Source organism: Dicentrarchus labrax, unplaced genomic scaffold (assembly GCF_905237075.1).
Source record: "Dicentrarchus labrax unplaced genomic scaffold, dlabrax2021, whole genome shotgun sequence".
Taxonomy (NCBI): Eukaryota; Metazoa; Chordata; class Actinopteri; family Moronidae; genus Dicentrarchus; species Dicentrarchus labrax.
In genome coordinates, this window is record NW_026136723.1 from 15,411,076 (window position 1) to 15,426,242 (window position 15,167).

The 15,167-nt window shown below is 41.0% G+C and overlaps 1 protein-coding gene across 45 annotated transcripts in view; it reads right to left on the reverse strand.

Annotated features, from left to right (window-relative positions):
* Nucleotides 1-15,167, reverse strand: part of clasp2 (cytoplasmic linker associated protein 2) — a 55,389-nt gene that overhangs the window by 22,608 nt on the left and 17,614 nt on the right. For 39 of the 45 annotated variants that reach the window (XM_051390348.1, XM_051390346.1, XM_051390345.1 and 36 more), the window contains 6 exons: nt 4,341-4,481; nt 1,438-1,511; nt 1,211-1,303; nt 755-900; nt 180-315; nt 18-88 (listed from right to left, as the gene is read on the reverse strand). In XM_051390348.1, coding sequence (XP_051246308.1) covers nt 18-88; nt 180-315; nt 755-900; nt 1,211-1,303; nt 1,438-1,511; nt 4,341-4,481 — 661 coding nt within the window. Of the gene's footprint in view, nt 1-17; nt 89-179; nt 316-754; nt 901-1,210; nt 1,304-1,437; nt 1,512-4,340; nt 4,482-5,639; nt 5,798-11,895; nt 12,066-15,167 lie in introns of those variants that run through there. The other 6 variants (XM_051390369.1, XM_051390368.1, XM_051390367.1 and 3 more) reach the window with 2 other exon arrangements.

Here is a 15,167-nt window from a genome sequence, read left to right on the forward strand (position 1 = left end):
GGTATTGTAAATCTCACCTTCTAACAGCCACGGACTTAGATGTGCAGTTACTGGTTATCAGGGGGATGAGTCTGGGGACATGGGTGTGCTGCAGAGAGGGAAGAATCAAATAATCAGAAATACAAAGAATCTATACAACAAGACTGTTGAAAGAATTTATGTGCGTTCGCAAAACTCACCCGTATGATGATGCGGATAGCCGACACACCGGAGGTGGCCATGACTTTGGCACAGTTGGGGATGAGGTTGAAAAGAACGGGAACGATTGCTTCCGCTCCATGGTCAAATTTATTCCCCAGCACCGTAGAGAGGTGGCTATAAGAATAAAGAAACAAATACTCAACAAACGTGCAATAGACACATAACACAAACTAAAATGCAATCTGACTTAACAGGGGATGTATCCGAAATCACTTATTTATGAAATGTATAGTGCCCTCAAAATATTCTAGCAATGGAACAATAAAAAGTACCCACGATGCAATGAGTTTCATTTGATAGATGTGAAAATTACCACATTGTGTCATTGATGACACAAACACAACAATCAATAAGCGTCCTCAGTTTCAAACTAATGTTCCTTATGAATTACAGTGTTTTTTATATAGAAAACAGTGAATTAGTGAATCAGGTTCTCACTTCTAAAACATGTATGGATGACCACTGCATAATTAAATATTGCTTCAGTATTTGGTTAAATCTGTCATTACAAATGTATCCTCCAGTGACAGTAGTATTGGTGGTCTACACTCACGCCACAGTCATGCAGGCCTCTCGGACAACTTGCGAGCGCAGGTCTTTAGCTGACAGTTTGAAGGCTCCATCCAGGAGCCGTAGGTGCTGGAAGAAACAGTCGTAGGTGGCTGCACCAGCCACCAACAGTGAGCGGATCTTCTTCAGCTATTAAAAAAAAACAAAAAACATGTTGTTCATCAACAATGAACAAACAAAGCAGTGCCAAAAAAGCAAATTCAATTTATATAACTGATATATAATAAAACAACAACACTACTAGTCATCCTGTATCAGAACTAAAGACCATCAGGCTCAATAACAAAACGCATCTGCACACTCAACAGGTATCCTGCTTTTGCTTTAAGCACATCTCTGACTGAAAGAATAAAGAAGATTTTTTGTGTGCGGATGCTTTTCTTCATTAAGATTGATATAACTAAAAAAAATGAAATGCGTTGAAGGTGAATCTACTGACAGCAAGGGCTCTCTGGTCCCAGTCGTGTTTGTCATCAGAGCAAATCTCACGGATCTTATTCAGGTTGTCCTCAAGATCCCTTGATGAGTAGATCTGCATAGAGAGACAGTGGGAGGGACCAGAGCAAATATGTGAAGGATAGAATAAAAGTCAGACAGCCTGGCATTGATAGCCTGTATAGTTTTGTTATAAAATGGGATGAATGTGTGTGATTGTCTACAGTGTACCTGGACTGCAGGGACATCTGTGAAGGATTTAATGAAGTCCTCTTCTTCAATTACACCGGCACTGTCCTTAGATACTAGAAAATGAGAGCATATTAATCAATTAATGTGTGTGAGAGAGAGAGAGAGAGAGAGAGAGAGAGAGAGAGAGAGAGAGAGAGAGAGAGAGAGAGAGAGAGAGAGAGAGAATTTTGTAGTGGCAGTAGCAGTCTGTGTTTCTAATGGACTTCCTGGCAGTAATGGGCAAGTCAATCATATTTCTCTGGGGGCTGGGAGCTCTGAGTACCACACCTACTACAACTCCTTAGTGGGGAAGCAGAGAGAAGAAGGAAAGACAAGACAAAGAAGGGAAAAAAAAACAAGCAAGGACGAGCTAAGAGCAATCCAAGAGGATGAGAATATTAATAAAGTGACACAGCTTAGAAAGAAGAAGAGGCTGAAGGGAAGGAGTAAACATGGTGGAAGAGACTTTAGATTAAACTCAGAGAATGGCAGTGAAGGTGTACCCTTTCCTCCTTTTCCCTGGGGCTGATCAGGCTGTGTCACAAGGTATCATATCATATCAAAACTCGACATGACCCTCAGAGAGCTTGGGAACATCGATGTAGCCATCTGGGTATCTGTACGCACTATCTGCTGTTTTTGGGGAGTAACATGACAGAAGACTGGCCATGAAACCCGGCACGCCATCACCATTTACGATCATGTTTTATTTCCAGCTTCATGAAATGGAAAGATTCATGGAATATTACTAAGGAAAAACGGTTATGGCCGCAATAATAATAACAATAATAATTATCATGTTGATAGCTGATACTTTCACGATTGTAAGAACACATTTTTACATGAGAAACAGGTATTTCATCATAACAAGCCTTTAGCCTGATTTAAACAAAGCATTTTGTTACTCACATAAACTGATTTTGGAGATCATGATATAGAAATATTACCATTAACCAGCAGTGTGAAAAATAACTGGATTGCTGTGATTGAAGTCTGCTGACATAAAGCAATCACCTTGGTCTTTGAGAGAAGTAATTTAGACTTTTTCAAGCGCTCTAGATTTTTTTTCTGCCAGTTATTGGCAAAATTGAAATATCTGTCTTCTGTTTGAGTGTGTGGGCGTACTGTCATCTAAATGCAAATGAAGACAATGGGCCCTCCCATCGTGGAAAGCAGAATAAAAGCCAGACAGAGTAATTCCCCCTAAAAAAGAAAATGACAGAAAATATTTACAGCTGATACCCCCTTAGAAACAAGTGAGTATATATCACAAATCTGTGGAGGTCAAGGTTTTAAAACAGTAGTTCTGTGTGTGAAAAATACCCAGCACGCCCTTGACATCAGCCTCTAGCAGCTGCTCCACAATCAATAAGACTGTAATGATGTGAGTTACAAGAGATCACAGTCTTGTGTTTCCAACCAACAGAGCGACGTACCAGGACTCAGACAGACTGCGTGCTAGTAAAACACTTACACCTACGCGTGCATGCATATATGACATTGCTGACAGACACATTAGCAGGCAGCAGGAAATCGACTGCATGGTCGTGGGAACGCAGCTTTTTTCCAATTGACAGAGAGACACGGGGAAAATCAATATATGCAAAGATATAGCTAACATAACACTGCAGCCATCTAAAGTAGGAGGGAGACTTGACAGAGAGGAAGAGGTTCTCTCAACAGGAAGGAAGATATAAACGGTTTCAAAGGCAGATCTTCCGAGTCGACCACAGATACAAGGCTGATGATAAGAACATGAGTGGATCTAATTTCAAAGACACAGAGTCTGTCCCTATTCTGTGACCTCCAGTAATATACTGTCAGAGAACCTGTGGCTGTATCCACAACCTGGAAATAACTGAGCTACACTGAACTGTCTCTGGTGACATTAAAGGGACACATCACAATGTCCTCCTGTTATAGTGGTCCAGCTTAGTATTTTGACTTATGTGAAATCATTCAAGGTCCTGTCTGTACAAAAGAAAACAGCAATTTCATCATAAAAAAAAAGATACTGGTAAATTCTTAATGATGTTTTACGACCTTGGACTCTTTCAGCTCTTTGTCATCAGTGGGATGTCAAGTATTTCTGCATTCAATAAGCTCTAAATGACAGCTGCAGAAATAATTCATTAAATGATTTATTGTTAACTATTACATTTATTTATTTATTATTTTGCTAATAGTCCAATTGTTTTGAGTCATTTTTTAAGAAAAACTAAATCCAAATACTCTCATTTCAGCTTCTCAAATGTGAATATTTTCTGGTTTCTTTGGTTCTCTATGACAGTAAACTGACTTCAGGACCAAACAACTAATCATTTCATTGAGAAAATGATTAACAATTTGATCAATAGTGAAAGCAATCGTTTGGATGCAGCCCTACTCTAAATGATCAAATAGTGAGTCATAGAAATGTGATGCTCACTGGAAAACTGCTTATGGTGACTTCCGCATAGATAAAAGTAAGGCTTGCCAAGTGTAATTGTACTGATAATTCTCGTTTGCCACTAGCCTTGAGCAACCACTAGCCTAGTGAATGATATAAACACCACTTTCACTATATAAGGGGTGGCTGTGGCGCAGAAGCATGGTGCCACATGTCGAAGTATCCTTGAGCAAGATACTGAACCCCAATTTGCTCCTGATGCCGTGCATCGGTGTGTGAATGTGTATGAATGTTAGTTTCTGTTCGATGGCCTTTGCCATCACTGAGTGAATGTGTGTGAAAGGGTGAATGTCTCACGTAGTGTAAAAGCGCTTTGAGTGGTCGGAAGACTAGAAAGGCGCTATACAAGAACAGGTCCATTTACCATATACCATTTACTATATAGAAATATCTTTTTCAACTCATCTGTGTGTCTGCTTTCACTGTGTGTGTGAATATACAGTAGATTAAGTACCTAGCTTGCCACCGGTAGCACTGGGCCTGCGTGCAGCAGAGGTCTCTGCAGGTTTCTTGGGAACTTTTGGGACCTTGAAGGCAGCCTGGGCCGAAGAAGAACGATTCCCATCCACGCTGTCATCGTCCTCAAAACTACGATCTGGAAGGAGAGTACAGAGTGTTACCATCCACACAGTAGGCAAGGAGGAGCACGGGTTCAAACCTTTTGTGTCTTAAGCAAAGGTTTTTATTGAGTCATGTTATTACACAAATCATTATCACCAAAAACAGATCATAAATAGTGTTAACACAGTGGAACCATTATTTTGTTTATTCACAATGTGCATGAGAATCATAAACTATCAGCAAATACACAATCATAAGTGAAGACTCACATACAATAATTAAGTTGAAATCGGGTTACTAAAATGTTAACTAAAAAGGCATATAAATTATTCAAACCCTCAGATCCTTTGGTAGCATTTCACAGCACCTTGTTTTTTATATGCCCCTTTTATGTTGAGCATAAAAAGCTAAGGCTAGTTGAAGACAATGACTGCTTGAAAGAGAAGTAAAGACAAGAAGTAGAGAACTGAGGAGGCTGTAGCCTACAGGGAGCTTGGTCAAGAATCACTAAATCAATACTAATTACAAACACGCCCCTGCTTAGAAGAAAAAGGCAAACACACACAAACACACACACATATTTATATATACAATCACTTCTAAGAGCACAGACACACAGCTAATCATCAAGATGTCCACCCGTGCAACCAGTGACTGACAGAGTTCTCTGGAGCCCAAATCCTCAATCTGCATGCTAGCAAACATTAGGCTAGCTAGAGGGCTAGCATTGAAACTTGAGACACACTTGCAACAATGGTGCAGCATTTTGAATCTACCAACGAAGATACTTGTGGCTGACAATATGAGAGGACACACATACACATTCACACACGAGAGTCGACTGTGGAGATGGAACTGTTGGCATAGGAATGCAGTTGCGCTCCGGTCGCTCTGACAACCAGCCGGGGAGAAATGCGCCAAAGCCACCACCCTACACCTTGACTGATACGGCTACTTACCTACACACACAGTCGACATGCAAAATCAACTGATATGCATGCGTGTGTGTACATACAAGCCGAATGTTCACAGTGAATGCAGAGCATATTGTGTCATGCTCAGTAAATGTTAAGTGGACATGTAAAGAAGCAGACATGTACATACTTTACCCGTGAATCACACACACACACACACACACACACACACAGTTATCAACACACACCAACACACCCAGGTCCATCCCTGCACTCACAGTCACAGATCCGCTGGCAGATAAGACGCCTCATGCTTCTGGGAGGGCGTGGTATTGGGGTCTCCCCTCTTCTCCAAGCCGTACCCCGAGACACATGCACACACCTCACACACACTTCATAGTGGGACTAAGGCTGCGCACACACACACACACACGCACACCTCACATCGCTGTCCGAAAACCCCTCCACCCATACAAGTGCCGGCATTTTCTTTCACTCTCTCTCTCTTTCAATATTCTCTCTCTCTCTCTCTCCCTCCCTCCCTGCCTCCATCCCACCCACTCTTTCTCCCTCTCTCTCTCTCTCAGCATCTCTCCTCCTTCCCTCAGCAGCCTCACAGCCAATCAGACAAGAGGTGACATCATAGTGTTGCAGCCAGTGCGGAGGCAGGATGTGAATGTGTGTGTGATGGGAGAGAAAGGGAGAGAGACACAGACACACACACAGACACACACACACACACACACACACAGACACACAGACACACACACACACACACACACACACACACACACGACAGACACCCCAGGAATATTAACAGGGCTTCTCTGTGTCCCTGCCAGACCAGCTAACCTAAACTCATTACCATTGACAACACACACTCTCCATCTTCTTACACCTCTCTCTCTCTCTCTCTCTCACACACACACACACAATTGTCAACAACCTCTTTACACACTTTTTATGCTGCTACATTTACCTGTAAAACAAGATACACCTTTATTTATTCACCCTCTTTCTCTTCACATATACAATAGAACAAAGGAGGATGGAGCAATGATCAAAGGAGGGGTGTGTGGAGGGTGAAGGGAGGAGAAGACCACACCCCTCCATCTGAGGCCTTGACCCTCCCTCTCTCACACAGACACACACTCTGCAGTCTGTGAGTATGTGGACAGTGACATGTTTTATGTTGTTTCGACTCTGTAGTCTAGGACAGTCATCATATATAAAAAGCGGCTATAAATCCTTCAATAACTGAATGACTACCCACAGACATCAGCAGACATTTAGTATTTACGGTCAGACCTGTACTGCAGCCACCGTTTTTATAGTTTGTTTTAGGGGATTTCTGCATTATTTTTGGCCCAAAGCAAATAAAACACCTGCTCAAGTGGGTTGAAGTCTCCCAGCTGCACTGTCCTAAAATCAGGGTGCTATAGGTAAAAAGGGCTACAAGGTTTACTCGACTGTTCAACCAAAATGGATTTTACAACTAAAGGTGAGCCTCACCCTTATACTCCTCGTTTAATTTTAAATCAAACGTGATGTATATACAGCCAAAATTAAATATATACTGTGCAACTATTCTAGATTGTAAATATACACACATACAATACAAGCAAACCTACTTATGAAAACTGCCTGATTCCTTATTTAAAAGTACATTTTTATGATGTTCAGTTCCAATCAGGTCATATAAGTGATATTTACGTTTTCAGTGGGAAACTATTAGCATGTCATCGTGCAAGCCTGAGTTCAATAGAACTGTTCTGGGTCAAAGTTCAAGATTCAAGAGGACACCAAAACCCTCCATCGCAAACACCATTACAAAAAAGGTTCTTATATATGTAAAATGAATGTAGCAGAAATACAGAAATACAATATTTGAAGGTATATTTGTGCACACAGCCACTAATATAACTGAACATATTTACAATATTAGACACCGGTTTAGTGAATTTAATTGCTTTATAACAAAACCCACAGGTTCATTAGCAATACTCAGTCACGCATGGAGGGTCTTAGCATTGATTAGCATGACGTTAGTATGATGTTAGTATGATTTGCATCTCCTGCTTTTGTCTAGTCAGACCCCACGGGAATAAATGTCTCTGGGTGAAGGGCAGAGCAAAGACACCAGAGAGAAAGGGAAGGGGGGGGCAGAGAGGTATAGGGAGAGAGAGAGAGAGAGAGAGAGAGAGAGAGAGAGAGAGAGAGAGAGAGAGAGAGAGAGAGAGAGAGAGAGAGAGAGAGAGACCCTTGTAGAAAGCAGACTGCACACATGCTGTTGCCATGGAGACCTGAGCAGACCAGCTTTGCAAATGAATAGAGCAGCAAACAGAAAAAAAAAGATGTTCAGTAAGCCCACTTGCACGCGCGTGCACACACACACACACACACACACACACACACACAACACACACACACACACACACACACACACACACACACACACACACACACACACACTCAATTTAGTTTAATCAACAGTTGGATTTACTGTTTAGCCACTGACTTCATGTTAGTTTATTAAATAAGGGGAAAGGCTCCTGCAACAGCATCAGTGTGTCCAATGATACTCTACATTGCCAAATATTATGGCACAACATGCAAATAACAAGTCTACACATATACACAGAGAAACAGACACAGGCACACACACCCACACAAACACAGTGAGAAATATCAGCTCCACCGTGTACCAGGCAGCGTTTCCATGGAAACTCCAGGCCGAGATCCCCTCCTCTCCTCAATTCAGAAGAAGAGTCAAAAAGAGGAAAGAAGACGACTGGTTGAATATGTAGATCTGATAGTTGTCCAGAAATAATCCACCAGTGGTCAAATTAAAGACATATCCGCAAACACATCCGCAAAAACACGCACCAACATCCCTTGTATGTCAATCCCTAATCCGTGTGGGAATAATCCCAGAGTTGTTCCCAGCCAACAAACAAACATAATCCACATGGAGGAAGTGAAGTAAAACACATGCATGATTCTCTGTTCCTATTTGAGGAGAAAAACATAGACGGAAAGAGGAAATGACATACAGATTCGATTACAGTCTTGCAAAATTCATTAAGTGATTAAATCACAGATCTGTGAACAAAAAAAACAAATATTCTCTTGTGACCACACGATGGCAGCACTGTTTCTGTTCTAACCAAATTTTTTCTATGGTTCAAACATGCCAAAAAAAACCCACAGAGGGACACAACATCCCACTGCATTATATACAGGAGAGACAATGAGAGCGACAGTGTTTGTGTCTTAAGAATTACACAGAATGATCAAATCTTCTCTGACTCAACAGTAATGACTCAATCATGAGATTAAGTTTGTATTTAAGGGTGAATGTTCATATTTCTGAATGGAAGTGTTTTGTGAAAATATATTTCTAACATTTTAACTAATTAAAATGCATTTTAAAAACAGATTGACTACACTGAGTTGAATTTGAACATTTATTGCTTTTCCTGTTTATTGCATAACTGAGATTTGTGCGACCAAACAGAGTTAAGAATGAAAAACTACAATTTAGACCATTTAGAAGTAGCCTTTCAGTAAGGAAATCATAAAAAGTTAATGTGGTGATGTGCAAAACTGACAAAGTCGGTGCACCCTCTTTAGCCAGAAGCCCACTCTCCATAGCAAGCATGGTCACATCATTGTTTGGGGTTCAGTCAGTTACACTGTTTTAAAGCAGTGGAGCATCTCATCAGCTGGAGCAATGCAGCAGACATCAAAAATCTCAAATTGCAACTAAGAGCATAACCAGACATCTTCTGAGGAATTAGACCTACTACACAGAGAGCCTGTGTTTGTGCTGATCTCCTGTAAGCTGCAGGAGAGCAGGCAACATCACGTATTCCCACTCAGGAGCATGTGACAGCGTGCAGAGTCCAGTGCGAAAGATGACACACGAAAAGTATTTTTGACACTGCACAGCCTTCAGATGAGAAAGACTACAAGTGAGAAGTAGAACATGAGTAGCGCTGCAACAACTGGGACAAAGGCTGTTAAAAAGCTCATGACTGCACCAGCTCCAAAGTAAACTAAAAGAGGTATGTGTGTCAAACTAGACTATGAAACCACAGCTATTCCAGCAGAAACCTGCTATATCCAACTAAAGTGTATAGGCAGTGAAGAACAAAAAGTACAACTACCATCCATTCAGAGTATAGCGATTATTATTATTGTTATTAGAGAAATTGTGCGTGCAGCAAGGCCTACTACTGAACACAGAACAAATTTTAAGACTTAATCTTACAGGAGAAAAGTTTGTTTCATACTTAATGTTGCTGTAAGTTTTCGTATCAATACTGATCATATAGTTAATTTGTAGGCATTGATAACACATGATTTAAAAAAATATGAATGGCAGCTGATCAGAGGTTTCCCTTTCAGCCACCCAGTTGTTTGTGGGACAGAGGATGACAGAGAAAAGAGGAGGGAAGAGAGAGTGAGAGATACATTTGAGGTTCAGGCCTGGATTCTCTAATAGGAGACAGACTGCTCCATTTCCAGCCCAGCTTAGGCAAAATGAACTCCTTAAATGATAACACTCACTCACTCACTCACTCACTCACTCACTCACTCACTCACTCACATACACACACGCACACACATACACACACGCACACACTTTGAGTCCCAATTCCAAGTCGGGTAGAGGGATAAACCATAATATTCAGAGGAAAAGCTTTGCCATGGCAACCAGCCTAGCCTGGAAACGGGGTCATGGTTTCCTTTGCAGAGCCGTACACGCACTGAAGCAGAATGAGCATGTCTGCGAGAGAGAGTGAGTGTGACTGTGTTTGTGTGTGTCAGTCCCTGTCAACACTGAAGTACTATGCAAGCAATGAAAGCTGCTACTGATGGTCAGTTTGCAAGGCACCCAATATCTCTGGGCTTTCTACGGTATGTGTGTTTTTGTATTCACACAAGCAAATTTTCAGACTGGACGAAATAACGTTAAGCTAGCGAGGCGCCACCGGCACTGACATGCTTTACTTTCACTCACACAAACACTGAAACAAGCTTCCTCCACACACAGACACACAGACACACACACACACTAGAGGAGGTACACAGATAACTAATAATCAATTAGTTGTCAATTGTCAAATGAGATCATTGATTAATGATTAATAAAAGTTTGAAGCTGTGCTGTCTTCAACAAACATCACCTCAATATCAGGATAAACTTTAAGCTTGTTCTGCTGGTGGAGGATCGTTTATTAGAAATCTATTATTTTTTGTATATTTAATGATATTATTGATGTTTTTCTGTTACATACGTTACCTGAAGACATTTTCTTATATCTGTTATGTATGTCATATAGCAGTGTCTTGTAATTCCATTTGGGATGGGCTAAATGTTTTGCATGACACATAAATAAAAACTAAGAAAGTAGCTATTATTAGACTGCAAACACAAAGGGTATATCATTATTATTATCATCATTATCTCCATATACTGTACAGCCATGGCATGAGACGACATGAGCTGCACTATGTGAAATTCTTAGAGGAGTCCTAGGAGAAGAGACCTGAAATTCTCCCAGCCGTGTCGATTATGTTTCATCTAAATTTAACATCCATCCAAACAAATGCCTTTTTCTGCTGTCACACTGTGGTAGATATTTTGGTCTAATCTGGCAGGAAACCCACTCTTAGAGGCTGGAGTGGAGACAAGCAGAGTGAGCTATATTGGACCTAATCTTAACAACGATCATTAATCAGTGGGAATTATTACTTTAAAATCCAAGCACACATTAATCAGTGGGAATTATTACTTTAAAATCCAAGCACACATGTATTAGGAACACAGAACAACACTTGACCCAATATTACCACAACAGAAAAAGTTTCAGTGGGGAGGGGCAGAGACTGAAAGGCTACTGAAGCAAGAAAACGGAAGAAAATGTTATTCTAAAACAAACTAAACTGAGAACTGTAACAGAATATTCTCTGTCAGCTTTTGGCTGGCTTGGATAGCTAAGGTGCATACTGTACCATGTTGCTGTGACTGACATTCTGGGTTCAAGTCAGACCTCAGGCTGCAAGTCATAACAGCAACCATCTCTCCCTGATATGCCCCACCCCCTATCTAGCCTTTATATGAGTTGTAAAGAGGAGACCAAACAAACCCTATTTTTTAACACAAAACAATGAATCGGTAGGATAGAGACCTGTACTGTAGATCTAGACGAATACAAACACAGCACAGTGTGATGGGGACATACATTTTACACACACACACACACACACACACACACACACACACACACACACACACACACACACACACACACACACACACGCAGATGTAGTCTATATCAAAGCACTTGGGGTGAAAGTGCTCTGAGTTTAAGCTGATTTAAATCTAAAACCATATGCTGACAAGCCTTTGTCTGAGTGCCAGCATCCACAGCCAGATGAGATTTTACACACACACACACACACACACACACACACACACACACACACACACACACAACACACACACACACACACACACACACTTACCATTGCCATCATCCCCAACTGCCATGGTTATAGTGTGTTATGGAAAGAAACTTCCTGTTGTCTGTGTCTGTGTCTGTATTCGCTCCTCTCCTCTCTCCTTTGTTTTCTCCTCTATCTCCTCTACTCTCGTTTGTTCAATCTCTCTCTGTCTCTGTCATGATGAATCAGGGAGAGGCAGTGATAGGCACAGCGCAGTGACTCGCCTACTGCGAGAGATCTCTGTCCGCTTCCTCCCTCAATCCTTTGCCCTCCCTGCTTACCTCCCTCCCTTTTTCTCTCAGCAACAGCTGCCTTAAACCCTTCAGAGCAAACGCCAAGAGCTGGCCTAAAAGAGATGTGGGGCAAGGGCAAGTAAGAACAAATTTGTGTGTGCGTACGTGTGTTTCAGCTAGTGGTGTGGGTGTGTGTCCTGTACTCTGAGGTTAAATTTGTGGTAGGTTCTTGGTAGTGTTTAGAGAAAAACCCCCGCTGATGCTCATCACACTCTGTTTCTGACCTTCCACTACCCTTTTTTTATAGATTTTCTCGCCAAGAATAGAGTGAACTGTGAGCCTTGGGCTGTCCAGTGTTACTTGTTGAGTGCCAAACATGAATTCAGAAGGCAAGGACAAGTTGTGGAAAATCACAGACTCAAACATTATTTATTAACACAACAGAAAGATTACAATTAGCTTAATATATGAAAGAATAAAATCAGTTACTGTTTTCATGGAGTACACACAAACAACTATTAGTCAACTTTTTTGATAATTGAAAGCAAGAATAATATAATTTTATATATATATATATATATATATAAATAAATATATATATATATATATATATATATATATAATAATTGTGAAGATTTAATGTTTTGTTTTTCTTTGTCTCTCTGATAGAAAAGTCAGAAAAAAGTGAAAAATTTGAAAGTGTCTTCAAATCACTAGGTAGGGATTAGTGTAGCAACTAATAGTCTAAAACCTGGAGGTTAGGTTCACTGTCACACACGATAATGAAAGAGAATAAGAGTATATCTGACATTTCTGCTTAAAAGATATTTAACAAAACAAAACAAAAAAACAAGTAACGTGTAGAGGACACTTTCACTTTTGACACTTGTGAAGAATATATTTTTCACATTATAGACCAAACGGAAAATAATCTGCGTATTCAATAATGACAGAAAAGTTAGTCCCAGCCCTGCTCGACAGGAATTGAAATGCACCTACACTTTACTGTTGACTCTGAGCAGCCAACCGTGGCATGACAAGCTGCAGTAGCTGAGAAATACGAAAGAAGCTTAAGTACACTTGAGGGGGCAGCCAAGGCCAAACAATAAGGTGTGCAGCCAACATTCACCCGGATGAGCATCTGTAGTCACTTTCACTTCACGTTTACTCAGGGATTTGGATAAGTAGTCAACACATATGGAGTTCTTAAAAAAGGAGCAGCCTAAAGAAGCAGAGATTTTGATTGGTTTACCAGGAGTCACAACTGCTGCTGTAATAGTTTTGAAAAAGTCAAGCCATTCAACTAGTAGGTCAGCCGCTCCATTAGTCTCTTAATGCTGTCTAGGCTGTTTTCAGGCAAGCAGGGAGAGTTGTCCTACCCTGCAGGTGAAGTATAGAGTTTTCAGTGTCTCAGGGGTGGAGGGTGGTTTTGTGCTGTGGGCCTAATTCTCCAAAATGAATGATTTACAATCCATTGTGATAAACACAATATAACAGCACCACTCCATGTTTTGTTGACTATCCATCAGTTTCTTAAACTTTTCACTGACAACGTTTACTGCTATTACTTCCCTTTGTTAACGAAAAGTAATGAGCAAATAGTCCAAAAAATTATTCCATTTAGATAATAATAAGCTGCGCTTTCATGCCTGGCTTAGCACATGACAGAAGAAAAAAACAAACAAAACAACTACACAATCATGGTCCAAAAAAACACAACTTCGCTCCCAAACCCTAGGGAGGTGACAGTTAAAAGTAACACTGCCTCCATGCTGCTGCTGCCACCAGAGACAGCATCATGGCAACTACATCCACCACACGCCCTTAGCTCTTCTTCATGTCTCTCTCTCCAAGTAAACAGCCGACTAGGCAGCAACCACTGCTGTCGCTGTTAGATAGATAGATACAGTGACAGGGCAGCCTAAAGGTACTTACAGCCAAAATACAGGCTCAGCTAGACACCAACAACAGACCATACTGACCTTACAGAGAGCACAAACTCAGCTTGAAGTCACAAACTGTAAGAATTAAGTTGACCTTTTCCCAAATTTGAAATATGTTGACCTACTGAGATTGAAATTATTTCTATTGTGGTAACATTAGGCCAGGGATCGCTGTGGCACAGAAAACTGAGTTGGCAGCCTGCCGTGACTGAATGTAACTGATAACGGAAACATAACATTTTGTGACGCTGACAGAATCTGGATCAGTCACATCATAGCTGATCTCCAAACCGCTTGCCCCCAAGGTCAGTATCAGCAATGATTACCTCCCTATAAAACAATGTATTTATTGGTGGACAGAGCACAACAGAATCTCTTCTCTTGCCAACTACCAAAGATGATGGCTTTGTGGATCAATATTCAGTAAACACTTTTCACACAAAAAATAATAATCAAATCTGGAAATCACACATTTTCTATTCTTCTTGTACAACTTTTGTTTTCTGAAAAGTGAAAACAACAAAGTGAAATATTGTCAACAATACCACTATAACTTTCCATGGTCAAACAGCACTGGCTGAGCCTGAGGCTCCCAGAGCTTCACAGCCCACTCTTCTATTGGACAGCAAAACACTCAGCAGTAGCCTTCAGCTCAGGCTCAGCCAGAAATCCCAAAGCAACACACACACACACACACACACACACACACACACACACACACACACACACACACACACACACACACACACACACACACACACACACACACACACACACACACACACACACACACACACACACACACACACACACACACACACACACACACACAGATTAAACCATTAATCCTGTTAGGTCCTCTTACAGGAGCTCATAGCAACAAACTAACACAACCACAAGAGCACATGCACATACAGACACGCACAGGGGCCCATCGACACACACACACACACACACACACACACACACACACACACAGACAGACACATTCCCACTCTCTCTGCTTCCTTTTTCAAATACACACCGAATACCTGACAACAGTAAAATCATGTTCACAACATGACTACACAATACTGTTGTTGGCTCTCAGAAGCCAATACAACAGTAGTAAAATAAA